Source organism: Phasianus colchicus, chromosome 30 (genome assembly GCF_987193195.1).
Source record: "Phasianus colchicus chromosome 30, bPhaCol1.hap1.1, whole genome shotgun sequence".
In the NCBI taxonomy this organism is placed as follows: Eukaryota; Metazoa; Chordata; class Aves; order Galliformes; family Phasianidae; genus Phasianus; species Phasianus colchicus.
In genome coordinates this window covers 2427051-2442661 of record NC_143465.1, presented here as the reverse complement: position 1 = coordinate 2442661, position 15611 = coordinate 2427051, and the positions used below count along the sequence as shown (strand labels likewise).

The 15611-nt window shown below is 62.4% G+C and overlaps 1 protein-coding gene across 1 annotated transcript; it reads right to left on the bottom strand.

The window, feature by feature from the left end:
- Positions 1 to 2369: 2369 nt before the first annotated feature.
- On the bottom strand, positions 2370 to 15289 carry LOC116237342 (lysosomal acid glucosylceramidase-like). Its single transcript, XM_090126866.1, has 11 exons — positions 15209 to 15289; positions 14404 to 15080; positions 14091 to 14224; positions 11005 to 11151; positions 8630 to 8763; positions 6852 to 7024; positions 6538 to 6772; positions 3870 to 4094; positions 3610 to 3773; positions 3383 to 3508; positions 2370 to 2492 (listed from the first exon to the last, which is right to left on the bottom strand). Exons 1-11 carry the CDS (start codon positions 15287 to 15289, stop codon positions 2381 to 2383), a joined length of 2208 nt encoding a protein of 735 aa, XP_089982992.1. The 3' UTR covers positions 2370 to 2380.
- Positions 15290 to 15611: the final 322 nt, after the last annotated feature.

The window sequence follows — 15611 nt, the reverse complement described above, 5'->3', positions numbered from 1 at the left end:
GAATGGAGGGGAGGGGATGGAGGGGAGGGGATGGAGGGAGTGGGATGGGAGAGGATGGAGGGGAGAGGATGGAGTGGGATGCGATGAACTGGGATGCGGTGCCCACCCTGGGGAGGAAGAGGAAGAGGAGGGATGGGGTCGAGATACCCACTGTTCTCCCACCCCTATGGAACACGGCCGCCCCCCACCTCCCCCCGGCCGGGGGTCAGTTATCCTCTTACAAAGGTCCCCATGAGCCCAACGCGTCCCCTGAGCGCAGAGCAGAGCCCACCCGGTGTCCCCAAAGTGTCCCCAAAGTGTCCCCGTGCGCCCCACGGCTGCTCGAGCTCCGGTCCCAGCAGAGCCCCCCGAATTGCGTGGACCCCCCACCCCCCCAGCCGAACTGCAGGGCGGAGCGGCCGCAGCCCTTTCCACCCCGAGCTTGTCTCCACAAGCCCAGCCACCACCGCACCTTCTAATTTAAGACTGCTAATTGCCAACAGCGCTAATTGCCAACACCGGTCCATCGAGAGAAACAGGGTCGGGGCGGCCCCAATGAGGGCTGGGGGGGGGGGGGGGTCGAACCCATCACCTCCTTTATTGGGTGGGGGGGGTCGGATGGGACCTGGAGCTCTGAGCACAGCCCACAGCCGGGGGTCTCCAACCCCTCCTTGCCCCCCCCCCTCCCGTCTGCACAGCGCTGCGGGAGGAGCGCAGGGATCGCAGCTGCGCTCGGCTCTGAGCTCCGCGTCGCTCCGACCCGCAGCTGTTCAACCCCTCCTTTGTAGGGTGGTGGTTTGAGTTTCTTTTTGGTTTTTTTTTTTTGCTCTGTTTTTCCTTCGACGTCGCCCGGCGGTGCAGCTGCCAAAAAAACGCTCTGGGTTTCTAATTGCGGGGCTTCAAAGCTGCTGTTGGCTCTCCTGAGGGATGCAGGGAGCCAGAGGGAGCGCAGGGAGAACCGGAGGGGAGGGAGGGGATGGGGGTGAAATGGGATGGGATGGGAGGGAATGGGGACGGGAGGGGATGCGATGGGGACGGGAGGGGATCGGGATGGGGGTTGGGATGGGGATGGGATGTGGATGGGAGGAGATGGGAATGGGGACGGGAGGGGAACGGGATGGGGGTTGGGATGGGGACGAGGACGGGAGGAGACGAGACGAGGATGGGATCGGGATGGGACGGGATGGGGACGGGAGGGGATCAGGATGGGGGTTGGGATGGGGACGGGGATGGGATGTGGATGGGATGGGAGGAGATGGGGATGGATGGGAGGGGAACGGGATGGGGGTTGGGATGGAGACGAGGACGGGAGGGGGACGGGAGGAGACGAGACGAGGATGGGATGGGGATGGGACGGGGATGAAATGGGATGGGGACCGGAATGGGACGGGATGGGGGTTGGGATGGGGACGGGGATGGGATGTGGATGGGATGGGAGGAGAACGGTATGGGGAATTGGGATGGGGACGGGAGGAGACGAGACGGGAATGGGGATGGGAATGGGATGAAATGGGATGGGGACCGCGATGGGGACGGGATGGGAGAGGACGGGGATGGGGGTTGGGATTGGGACGGGATGGGATGGGGACGGGGATCGGGACGGGATGCGATGGGAGGGGATGATGGGGTTGAGACGGGGACGGGATGGGATGGGGATAAGATGGAATGGGGTTGGGGATGGGGTCGAAATGGGATGGGGACGGGAACTGCGATGGGATGGGATGGGATGGGATGGGGATGGGATGGGATGGGATGGGATGGGATGGGATGGGATGGGATGGGATGGGATGGCCGCTCCCGATCCCAGACGGGTCGGGGCAGCCGGAGCTCCGCCGGCGCTGCATTTGCGGGACGTGGCATCGGAATCCCCGATGTGGAGACGTTCAGCCTCCGTGCAACGCCGCAGAAAACGACGGAAACCCCGAAACGAACCCCCGGGGGGGGGTGGGGAGGAGGAGGAGGAGGGGTGTGGTGAGTAATGGGGGGGGAGGAGAGGGGTGGGGGGGGGGATGATGGTGCGGCTCCGACCCCCCGAGAGCGGAACGGAGGGGAAAGGATGACGGAAGAGCCGCATTCCGCGGGCAGCGCGTCAGGCTTTTATTTGGCGGCCGGAGTGCGGGAACACGCGGAGAGAACGGGGAGCCACGTGCGGGACTGAGAGCCGTGCGGGGATGGAGGGGGGGGGACCGGGGGGGGGGGGGCACGCGGTGTGTGAAGCCGCAGCCCTCGGTGTGAACGGAGGAATTGGGGGCGGACGGGGGGGGGGGGTCCCCGTTTTGTGGCACAGAAGGAGAATGAAAGGATGGGGGAAGAATGAAAGGGGATGGGGGGGAGGGGTTGGAGAGGGGGGGGTGTTGGGACCCCTCCTCCCCATCCCCGCCCCCCCCCGCCTTCCAGTTCATCACTGCCGCCGCCGCCGCCAGATGTAGGTCTGGATGGAGCTGCCCGGAGCCACGGCCTCAATGAAACCCATCGATGGGTCCCGGATCCCAAAGGAGACGTCGCGGGAGGACCTGGGGGGGGGGGGGGGCAAATCCCAATGGGCACAAACCCAACCACCCTCCCCCCTTCCCCCCTCCCCAAATCCAGCCCCCATCACTCCTCCCCCCCCCCCCGACCCCATCAACCACCCCCCCGTCTTCCCATCACCCCCCCAGACCCCACCAACCATCTCCCCTCCCTCCCCCCCCCCCAAATACCCCCAGAGCCCCCATTACCCACCCCCCCCCCTTCCCTCCCCTCCCGGCCCCCATCAATCACCCCATTCCCACCTGATCCCCCCCCTGTTCCCCTTCCCCCCCCCCAATCACCTCTGAACCCCCATCATCCAACCCCCCTACTTCCATCACCCACCCCCCCCTTCCCGGCTCCCATCACCCACTCCCCCCCACCTAACCCTCCCCCCCCCCCAAATGCCCTCCCCCCACCCCAATCACCCCCTGAACCCCCTCCGGACCCCCCCCCCAACCACCTCCCCCCTTCCCGACCCCCATCACCCACTCTCCCCCCCCCCAATCCTTCCCCCCTCCCCCAATCACCTCCTGAGCCCCCATCACCCCCCCCCCCCGGACCCCTATCACCCACTCTCCCCCCCCAAATGCCCTCCCCCCCACCCCAATCACCCCCTGAGCCCCCATCACCCCCCCCTTCCCCCCTCCGGACCCCCCCAACCACCTCCCCCCTTCCCGACCCCCATCACCCACTCCCCCCCCCCAATCCTTCCCCCCCCCACCCCCCCAATCACCCCCTGAGCCCCCATCACCCACCTCCCCTCCCCCCGGACCCCCTCCAGACCCCCCCCTTCCCGACCCCCATCACCCACCCCCCTCCCACCTGACCCCTCCGTGCCCCCATCACCCTTCCCCCAACCCCTGCCCCCCCCCCCAGCCCCCACCCCCCCGACCTATTAAGGACCACCAGCACGGCCGCCCCGTCGGGTCGCAGCAGCGCCACGTGCTCCAGGCGACACAAAACGCAGCGCCGGGCGACGCGCAGCCCAACGCGCTGGGAGCCCTCGGGGATGAATTTACTGCGGGATGGGAACGGGAAGAGGATGAGGATGGGGGGGTCGGGGGGGGGTTCCCACCTCCAGCACCTCCGCGGGACCCCCGGAGCCGCCCCCAGCCCCACCTGAAGTGCCCCATATGGTAGAACATGGGTTGCTTATAGAAGACGCCCCGGCTGCTATCCACGATGATGGGGCTGTCCACGTAATTTTCCACCCAATTTGGCCCCCCCTCCAAATCCAGAGCCAGGTTCCAATCGGTCCAGCCGGCCACGAAGTTGTTCAGCACCTTAAGGAGGATGGGGGGGGGGGGGGGGGGGGGGGCTGAACGCGGTGCCAAAGGGGTCGGGGAGGGGGGAGGGGGGTGGGGAGGGGGGGGCCGTACCGATAGGATGCTGTGGCTGTAGCTGACCCCCCGCTCCCAGCAACCCAGAGAAACGGGAAAGCGGAGGTTGAGGAAACCGCTGCACGCTTCGGTGTAAAGCAGGAGGTGATGCGGGAAGAGGCGGTGCGTGGCCGCCAGGCTGCAGCGTGCGGGAACGATGCTGTCCAGGTACCAATGAACGCCGATCCCGGCCACGTAGCGAGCGGCCGTGGCGTTGCCAAGGACCTGGAGATGGGGAGAAGGGGGGGGGGGAAATATGGGGCACGGAGACCCCCCCAAACACCCTTCCCTGCACCCTATGGAGCGGCCCGTGGTGTAAAGCGTGGGGCGGACACACGCACGAGGACCCCAGACTGTGCTGTGCCTTCATCTTCATCCTCATCCTCGGCGCTCGCTGCGTGGGGATGCTGGCATTGCACGCAGTGCTGCTGCGGGGATGTGGGGATAAACGGGAATAGGGATGCAGGGATCCGAGGCTGCAGGGATGCAGGAATCTGAGGCTGCAGGGATGTAGGAGTGCAGGGATGCAGGGTGACGGAGCTGGCAGGGATGCAGGGATCCAAGGCTGCAGGGATGCAGGGATCCGAGGCTGCAGGGATGCAGGAATCTGAAGCTGCAGGGATGCAGGAGTGCAGGAATGCAGGGTGATGGAGCTGGCAGGGATGCAGGGATCCAAGGCTGCAGGGATGCAGGAATCTGAGGCTGCAGGGATGTAGGAGTGCAGGGATGCAGGGTGATGGAGCTGGCAGGGATGCAGGGATACGAGACTGCAGGGATGCAGGAATCTGAGGCTGCAGAGATGCAGGAGTGCAGGGATGCAGGGTGATGGAGCTGGCAGGGATGCAGGGATCCAAGGCTGCAGAGATGCAGGAGTGCAGGGATGCAGGGTGATGGAGCTGGCAGGGATGCAGGGATCCAAGGCTGCAGGGATGCAGGGCTGCAGGGATGCAGGAGTGCAGGGATGCAGGGTGATGGAGCTGGCAGGGATGCAGGGATCCGAGGCTGCAGGGATGTAGGAGTGCAGGGATGCAGGGTGATGGAACTGGCAGGGATGCAGGGATCCAAGGCTGCAGGGATGCAGGACTGTAGGGATACAGAGGCAGCAGGGATGCAGAGCTGGCAGGGATACAAGGAGCCAGGTCTGCAGGGTCATAGAGCTGGCAGGGATGCAGAGCTGCAGGAATGCAGGAGTGCAGGGACATGGAGCTGGCAGGGATGCAGGGATGCAGAGCTGCAGGGATGCAGGAGTGCAGGGATGCAGGGATCCGAGGCTGCAGGGATGCAGAGCTGGCAGGGATGCAGGACTGTAGGGATACAGAAACAGCATGGATGCAGGAATCTGAGGTTGCTGGGATGCAGTGATGCAGGAGTGTGGGGTCATGGAGCTGGCAGGGATGCAGGGATCCAAGGCTGCAGGGATGCAGAGCTGGCAGGGATGCAGGACTGTAGGGGTACAGAGCCAGCAGGGATGCAGGAATCCGAGGCTGCAGGGATGCAGGAGTGCAGGGATGCAGGGATTCAAGCCTGCAGGGATGCAGGGACACAGAGCTGGCAGGGATGCAGGGATTCAGGCCCCAGATTCAGGAATTTGGGGCTGCAGGGATGCAGAAACGGAAGGGACCCAGGGATGCAGGAACACAGAGATGCAGGGAGCCAGGGGTGCAGAGCTGGCAGGGACACAGAGATGGAGACCCAGGGATGCAGCGACACAGGAATGCAGATGTGCAGAAATAGAGGGGACACAGAGCCTGCAGGGACACCGCAGCTTTGACACCTGGCCTGGAAGAATCCCAGGCACTGATAGAGACTGGAAGGAGCAGCCATGGAGAGCAGCCCTGCACAGAAGGACCTGGGGGTCCTGAGGGATGAAAAGCTGAACGTGAGGCAGCAGGGTGTGATTGCAGCTGGGAAAGCAAATGGGATCCTGGGCTCCTGCAGCAGAGGGGTGGCAGCAGGGACAGGGAGGTGATTGTTCCCCTCTGCTCTGCTCTTGTGAGGCCCCATCTGCAGCACTGCGTCCAGGTGTGGGGGTCCCAGGACAAGAAAGACAGGGAGCTGTTGGAGAGGGGCCAGAGGAGCCACAGAGATGAGCAGGGCTGCAGCACCTCCCTGCAAAGACAGGCTGAGGGAGCTGGGCTTGTTCAGCATGGAGAAGAGAAGCTGCGGGGTGAATCATTGCAGCCTGCAGCACTAAAGGGAGCCCAAAAACAGGAGGGGAGTCAGCTCTTGGGAAGGGGAGATGAGAGCAGGACGAGGGGAAATGGTTTGAAGCTGAGGGAGGGCAGATTTCAGCTGGGTGTCAGGGAGTTGTTTGCTGTGAGGTGCTGGAACAGCTGCCCAGAGAGGCTGTGGATGCCCCGTCCATCCCTGGAGGTGTTGAAGTCCAGGTTGGATGGGAGCCTGGGCTGCTGCGAAACGCAGAGTTTGGTGGCTTTGCATGCAGCGTTGGAGCTTCATCATCCTTCAGCTCCCTCCCAACCCAACCCATCCCATGACTGCACAACACAGAGCCTGCAGGGCACGTCGTGCACAGCCACCTCCTCCAGCCCTGCCCCATACGGGCAGCTGCACCCATTTCCCCCCCCCCCCAAAAAAAAAGCAGAGCACACACACACAGCTCACACCCCTCCACCCCACGGACACCCAGCAGCATCACACGAGGACGCACCGCCTGCGCCCAACCCGGCAGCTGGATGCGCTGATCATCCATGATGAACAGCTTTGCTCCGTGCCGGCTGCGCCGCAGCGCCGGACCGAGATCCAAAATCACAAAATCACGTTGTTGTTCAGCCGTAAACGAAACGGTGGGGAAAAGAGGGTGAGCAAACAGAGCTGCGATGGGTTCATTCTGCGCCGTCAGCGCCCAGAAGGTGACGTTGTGCTTGGCGTATTCATCCAGGAACCTGCAGAGAGGAGCTTGGGGATGTTGGCCGAGCATCCGTGTCACCCTTTGTCCCCAACCCCCCGTCCTCCACGTGGTACCTGATGAAATATTTGGCCCAGGCACGGTGGTATTTGCCCCCCGCCTGCCCCTTCAGTGTCCCCTTCCCACGGATGTCCCCGTTGCTCTTCATCCACGCCGGGGCCGTCCATGGGCTGCCATAGATGGACAGCGGGTGCTTGGCTACGGCGGCGGCGCGGTGCAGGAGGGGGATCTGCAATGGGGGCACAGCACGGCTCAGACCCCCCCCCTTTTGTCCCTTGCCCCCCCCCCTCCCACATATCAACAAAACCCCCCCCCCCGGCACAAAGTGGGGACCCAAAGGGAATGGCGCTACCCAGCAGTTCGCCCTGCAGGCGGTGCCAAATCCGTCCCCAAACCCCAATGGCTGCAACTCATCACCTTCACACCACCAACAGCCCCCCCCCCCCAAATGCAGCCCCACACCTCTGACCACCCCCCCGACTTCCAGCCCACCCCCCCACGTGTAGCCCCCACACGTCCAGCCCCCCACCTTCAACCCCCATCCTCCAACTTCCCCACTTGCAGCCCCCCCACCCACGACTCCACATCTGACACCCCACCTCCAAGCCCCCCACCCCAGACCCCCATCCTCCAACCCCCCCCCACCCCAGCCCCGACCCCCCCCCCACCCCCAATCCCTCATCCTGGACCCCCCCAGCCCCCCACCCCTGACCCCCCACCTGCAACCCCCCCACCTCTGCTCTCCCAGCCCCAATCCCCCACCACCAACCCCCCACCTGCAGCCCCCCACCCTGGACCCCCCCACCTCCGACCTCCCCCAGCCCCCAACCCTGGACCCCCCCCCCTACCTCCAACCCCCCCACCTCCAACCCCCCACCTCTGACCTCCCACTTCCAAGCCCCCCCACCCTGGACCCCCCCACCTCCGACCTCCCCCAACCCCCAACCCTGGACCCCCCCCCTACCTCCAACCCACCACCTCCAAGCCCCCCACTTCAAGCCCCCCCACCTCCAACCCTCCACCCTCCAACCCCCCCACACCTCGACCCCCAACTCCCCCCACACCCCTGACCCCCCCTTACATCCCTGACCCCCCCCACCCCCAACCCCCCCCGACCCCCTTACATCCTCAACCCCCCCAACCCCACACCCCTGACCCCCCCCCCACATCCCTGATCCTCTTAAATCCCCTACCCCCCCCCCACCCCTGACCCCCCCACATCCCCTTACATCCCCCCACCCCCCCACACCCCTGACCCTCTTACACCCCTGACCCCCCCCAGGCCTGACCCCCCCTGACCCCCTTACATCCTCGACCCCCCCAACCCCACACCCCTGACCCCCCCCCCACATCCCTGATCCTCTTAAATCCCCTACCCCCCCCCCACCCCTGACCCCCCCACATCCCCAACCCCCCCCCACCCCCCCAACCCCCTTTCATCCCCCACCCCCCCACACCCCCGACCCTCTTACACCCCTGACCCCCCCCGACCCCCTTACATCCTCGACCCCCCCCAACCCCACACCCCCCTGACCCCCCCCACATCCCTGATCCTCTTAAATCCCCTACCCCCCCCACATCCCCCACCATCCCACACCCCCGGCCCCCCCCCACACCCCCGACCCCCTTTCATCCCTGACCCCCCTATCCCTGACCCCCCCCATCCCCTTACATCCCCCCACCCCCCCACACCCCCGACCCTCTTACACCCCTGACCCCCCCCACATCCCTGATCCTCTTAAATCCCCTACCCCCCCCCCCACCCCTGACCCCCCCACATCCCCTTACATCCCCCCACCCCCCCCCACCCATGACCCCCCCCCAACCCCCCCACCTTCATTTTCAGATCCTCCTCGGCCAGCACGAAGTGCCGCAGCTCGAAGTCATCGGGGACGTCGTCGTAGCTGTAGGGCCGCGTGGAGAAATCGCTGCAGCCCATGGGGACGCGGATGAGGTTGTATTCGATCCCTGCGGGGTGGGATGGGATCAAACAGCACCGGGGGGGGGGGCAGCAATTGGGGCTGGGGGACGGGGGGGATACGGCAGGGATACGGCAGGGATATGATGGGGATATGATGGGGATATGATGGGGATATGGCAGGGATACGAAGAGGATATGATGGGGATATGATGGGGATACGGCAGGGATATGATGGGGATATGATGGGGATATGGCAGGGATATGGCAGGGATACGGCAGGGATATGATGGGGATATGGCAGGGATATGGCAGGGATATGGCAGGGATATGATGGGGATATGGCAGGGATATGATGGGGATATGGCAGGGATATGATGGGGATATGATGGGGATATGATGGGGATATGGCAGGGATATGATGGGGATATGATGGGGATATGATGGGGATATGGCAGGGATATGATGGGGATATGATGGGGATATGGCAGGGATATGGCAGGGATATGATGGGGATATGGCAGGGATACAGCAGGGATATGGCAGGGATATGATGGGAATATGGTGGGGATATGGCAGGGATATGATGGGGATATGGCAGGGATATGATGGGGATATGATGGGGATATGATGGGGATATGATGGGGATATGATGGGGATATGATGGGGATATGATGGGGATATGGCAGGGATATGATGGGGATATGATGGGGATATGGCAGGGATATGGCAGGGATATGATGGGGATATGGCAGGGATACAGCAGGGATATGGCAGGGATATGATGGGAATATGGTGGGGATATGGCAGGGATATGATGGGGATATGGCAGGGATATGATGGGGATATGATGGGGATATGATGGGGATATGATGGGGATATGATGGGGATATGATGGGGATATGGCAGGGATATGATGGGGATATGATGGGGATATGGCAGGGATATGGCAGGGATATGATGGGGATATGGCAGGGATATGATGGGGATACGGCAGGGATACAGCAGGGATATGATGGGGATACAATTGGGAAACAATAGGGATATGGCAGGGATATGAAGAGGATATGATGGGGATATGGCAGGGATACAGCAGGGATACGGCAGAGATATGATGGGGATATGGAAGGGATATGATAGGGAAACAATAGGGATATGGCAGGGATACGGCAGGGATATGATGGAGATACAGCAGGGATATGGCAGGGATATGATAGGGATACAATTGAGAAACAACAGGGATATGGCAGGGATATGGCAGGGAAACAATAGGGATATGGCAGGGATACAGCAGGGAGAGGATAGGGAAACAATAGGGATATGGCAGGGATATGGAAGGGAAACAATAGGGATACGGCAGGGATAGGATAGAGATATGGCATGGATATGATGGGGAAACGATAGGGATACAGCAGGGATAGGATAGGGATATGGCAGGGATACGGCAGGGATACGGCAGGGATACGGCAGGGATACGGCAGGGATATGATAGGGAAACAATAGGGATATGGCAGGGATACGAAACGGATACAGCAGGGATGTGATAAGGAAAAGGCAGGGATACAATGGGAAAATGATAGGGATATGGTAGGGATACTGCAGGGATGTGGCAGGGATACAATAGGGAAACAAGAGGGATATGGCAGGGACATTGGAGGGATGCTGGAGGGATGTTTGGGATGCTGGAGGGATGTTTGGGATGCTGGAGGGATGCTGGAGGGATATTTGGGATGCTGGAGGGATGTTTGGGATGCTGGAGGGATGCTGGAGGGATGTTTGGGATGCTGGAGGGACACTGGAGGGATGCTGGAGGGATGTTGGAGGGACGTTTGGGATGTTGGAGGGATGTTTGGGATGCTGGAGGGATGCTGGAGGGATGCTGGAGGGATATTTGGGATGCTGGAGGGATGTTTGGGATGCTGGAGGGATGTTTGGGATGCTGGAGGGACGTTTGGGATGCTGGAGGGACGTTTGGGATGCTGGAGGGATGTTTGGGATGTTGGAGGGATGTTTGGGATGTTTGGGATGCTGGAGGGATGTTTGGGATGCTGGAGGGATGTTTGGGATGCTGGAGGGATGTTTGGGATGTTGGAGGGACGTTTGGGATGTTGGAGGGATGCTGGAGGGATGCTGGAGGGACGTTTGGGATGTTGGAGGGATGTTTGGGATGCTGGAGGGATGTTTGGGATGCTGGAGGGATGTTTGGGATGCTGGAGGGATGTTTGGGATGCTGGAGGGATGTTTGGGATGCTGGAGGGATGCTGGAGGGCCGGCCCCACATCAGCACTGACCGCTGTCGGAGAAGTAGGAGCGGAGGAGCATTTCCTGAGCCGGCTGGGGCAGCCCCAGGATGTTGAGGGCAGCAGCATCGGACAGAGACCCCCCAAAACCTTTCACCCGTTGGAACCGCGTGGAGACGTCGAGAGTCAGCAGCACATCTGTGGGGCAGCACGGCTGTGCTGAAGGGTCCCCACTCTGCCAACCCACCCCATAGCCAGCCCATCCTATAGCCAATCAACCCCACAGCCAACCGACCCCACAGCCAACCCACCCCATAGCCAGCCCATCCTATAGCCAATCAACCCCACAGCCAACCGACCCCACAGCCAACCCACCCCATAGCCAACCGACCCCATAGCCAGCCCATCCTATAGCCAATCAACCCGACAGACAACCGACCCCGTAGCCATCCTACCCCATAACCAACTGACCCCATGGCCAACCCATCCTAAAGCGAATCAACCCCACAGCCAACTGATCCCACAGCCATCCCACCCCGTAGCCAATCAACCTCACAGCCAACCGACCCCGTAGCCATCCCACCCCATAACCAACCAACCCCATAGCCAACCCAACCGATAGCCAATCAATCCCATAGCCATCCCACCCTATAGCCATCCCACCCCATAGTCAATCGACCCCATAGCCAACCCAGCTCATAGCCAACTGATCCCATAGCCAACCCAACCTATACCCAATCAACCCCATAGCCAACTGACCCCATAGCCATCACACCCCGTAGCCAACCAACCCCACAGCCAACCGACCCCGTAGCCATCCCACCCCACAGCCAACCAACCCCATAGCCAGCCCATCCTATAGCCAATCAACCCCACAGCCAACCGACCCCGTAGCCATCCCACCCCGTAACCAACTGACCCCATAGCCAACCCAACCGATAGCCAATCAATCCCATAGCCAACCCAACCTATAGCCATCCCACCCTATAGCCATCCCACCCCATAGTCAATCGACCCCATAGCCAACCCAGCTCATAGCCAACTGATCCCATAGCCAACCCAACCTATAGCCAATCAACCCCATAGCCAACTGACCCCATAGCCATCACACCCTGTAGCCAACCAACCCCACAGCCAACCGACCCCTTAGCCAACCCACCCCATAGCCAACCGACCCCACAGCCAACCCACCCCATAGCCAACCCACCCCATAGCCAGCCCATCCTATAGCCAATCAACCCCACAGACAACCGACCCCGTAGCCATCCCACCCCATAACCAACTGACCCCATGGCCAACCCATCCTAAAGCGAATCAACCCCACAGCCAACTGATCCCACAGCCATCCCACCCCGTAGCCAATCAACCTCACAGCCAACCGACCCCATAGCCATCCCACCCCATAACCAACCAACCCCATAGCCAACCCAACCGATAGCCAATCAATCCCATAGCCATCCCACCCTATAGCCATCCCAACCCATAGTCAATCGACCCCATAGCAAAGTGACCCCATAGCCATCCCACTCCATAGTCAATCGACCCCATAGCCAACCCAGCTCATAGCCAACTGATCCCATAGCCAACCCAACCCCATAGCCAATCAACCCCATAGCCAACCGAACCGATAGCCAATCAACCCCACAGCCAACCCAACCTATAGCCAATCAACCCCATAGCCATCCCACCCCATAACCAACTGACCCCATAACCAACCCAACCTATACCCAACCGACCCCATAGCCAACCCAACCTATAGCCAATTAACCCCATAGCCAACCGACCCCACAGCCAGCCCATCCTATAGCGAATCAACCCCACAGCCAACTGATCCCATAGACATCCGACCCCACAGCCACCCAACCCCACAGCCAACCCAGCCCACAGCTAACCCATCCTACAGCCAATCAACTCTACAGCCAACAGATCCCATAGCCATCCCACCCCACAGCCAACCGACCCCACAGCCAACCCAACTTATAGCCAACCGACCCTACAGCCAATCAACCCCATAGCCAACGCATCCTATAGCCAATCAACCCCATAGCCAACCCACCCTATAGCCAATTGACCCCATAGAAACCGACCCCACAGCCAACCCAACCTATAGCCAACCGACCCTACAGCCAATCAACCCCATAGCCAACGCAACCTATAGCCAATTGACCCCATAGAAACCGACCCCATGGCCAACCCAACCTATAGCCAATCAACCCCACAGCCAACCCAACCTATAGCCATCCCACCCCATAGCCAATCAACCCCATAGGATTGGAGATCTTTGGCCATGGCGAGATGGCTTGGGGATGGGGATGGATTGGGATTGGGGATCTTGGGGCACAGTGGGATGGGTTGGGGATGGATTGGGATTCAGGGTCTTGGGGCACAGTGGGATGGGTTGGGGTTGGGAATGGATTGGGGGTCTTTGGGCACTGTGGGATGGGATGGGGATGGATTGGGGATCTTTGGGCACAGTGGGATGGATTGGGATTGGCGGTCTTTGAGCATGGTGGGATGGGTTGGGGTTGGGGATGGATTGGGATTTGGGATCTTTGGGCACAGTGGGATGGGTTGGGGTTGGGAATGGATTGGGATTGGGGGTCTTTGGGCACAGTGGGGTGGGTTGGGGTTGGGGATGGATTGGGATTGGGGGTCTTTGGCCATGGCGGGATGGGTTGGGGATGGATTGGGATTGGGGATGTTTGGGCACAGTGGGATGGGTTGGGGATGGATTGGGATTGGGGGTCTTTGGGCACAGTGGGATGGGATGGGGATGGATTGGGGATCTTTGGGCACAGTGGGATGGATTGGGATTGGCGGTCTTTGAGCATGGTGGGATGGGTTGGGGTTGGGGATGGATTGGGATTTGGAATCTTTGGGCACAGTGGGATGGGTTGGGGTTGGGGATGGTTTGGGACTGGGGGTCTTGGGGCATGGTGGGATGGGTTGGGGATGGGGATGGATTGGGGTTCTTTGGGCACAGTGGGATGGGTTGGGGATGGATTGGGATTGGGGTTCTTTGGGCACAGTGGGATGGGATGGGGATGGATTGGGAGTGGAGATCTTTGGGCACAACGGGGTGGGTCCCAGAGGTCTTTCCCAGCCCCGATGGCTCCACGATGACCCCAAAGCGGTACCTGAGCTCGGGGCGTTGCGCTGGAAGCTCCCCTCACTGCGCTGCAGCCGCTTCCCAGCTTTGCTGCTCTCGTATTTCACGAAGCCGCCCTCGCTCGGCAGCACCACCGGCTCCACCGCGTCGCAGTAGGCAGCGCTGCACACACACACCATGGCGTCGCGCCCGAAGAATTTGGGGCTGCAGGGCCGGCCGCCTGCGGGGACGCCGCCGTCACGGACGGACAGACGGACGGACGGAGGGGAAGAGGGGGGCGCCGCAGACCCCCGCCCGACGCCCCGCAGCCCCTCCCGCTCCGAGACTCACCCCGCACTCACCCGCAGCGCCGTGCAGCGCCCGCAGCACCAGCGCCCAACACAGCACGGCCCACATGGCAGCTCCGCGGGTCCCCACGTGCGGCCGCCGGCACTTCGGCTCGTTCCGGCACACTTCGGGCGGTCCCGGCGGCACTTCGGGCGATCCCGGCACACTTCGGGTGTTTCCGGCAGCACTTCGGCTCGTTCCGGCGACACTTCGGGCGATCCCGGCGGCGCTTCGGCTCGTCCCGGTGGCACTTCGGGCGAGCCCGGCACAGTTCGGGTCGTCCCGTAACAGTTCGGGTCGTTCCGACGGCACTTCGGGTCGTCCCGGCGGCACTTCGTGCGATCCCGGCACACTTCGGGTGGTTCCGGCGGCACTTCGTGCGATCCCGGCACACTTCGGCTCGTCCCGCCGGCACTTCGGGCGACCCCTGCGGCACTTCGGGCGATCCCGGCACACGTCGGCTCGTCCCGGCGGCACTTCGGGTGGTCCCGGCGGCACTTCGGGTGGTCCCGGCACACTTCGGCTCGTCCCGGCACACTTCGGGTGGTCCCGGCAGCTTTAAGGGCAGCCCCTCGCACAGCGCAGCGCTGCGTCCCGGACCCGACGGCGATGCGCTGCGTCCCGTCGGGTCCCCACCCGCACCCACCCGCACCCACCCGCAGCTCCTCCTCGCTGCGGGTTCCCACTCCGCCTTTAAGCGCAGCTCAGACCTCCCCAGCTCATCACACCCCCTCCCACCCCCTCGGCTCCTCCTCGCCCTCCTCCTGCCCCGCTCCCTGTCACCCCGCAGCGACGGAAGGACCCACGTTTCCCTTTTACCACGCAGACGCCGTCCGGGGTCCGCAGCAGCACCTGGAGGCGTTGCCCCAAAATGGGGCGGGGGCTGTTTGTGCCCCCCATCCCCCCCCCGGTGCCCCCTAATCCTGCACCCACGCTGCGCCCGCAGTGGGGATGCGCACGGGTCGCCCCATAGAACCGCTCGGCATCGCCCCGTGCGGGTGCTGATGGGGTCCCGCTTTGCCCTATAGGGGGGCTCCAAGCAGAGCACGGCGCTCCCATCCTACAGTTATAGGGCACAGCTCCATCCCATGGCTATGGGGCACAGCTCCTTTCCGTGGTTATGGGGCACAGCTCCATCCCATACCTATGGGGCACAGCTCCATCCCACGGTTATAGGGCACAGCTCCATCCCATGGTTACGGGGCACAGCTCCATCCCATAG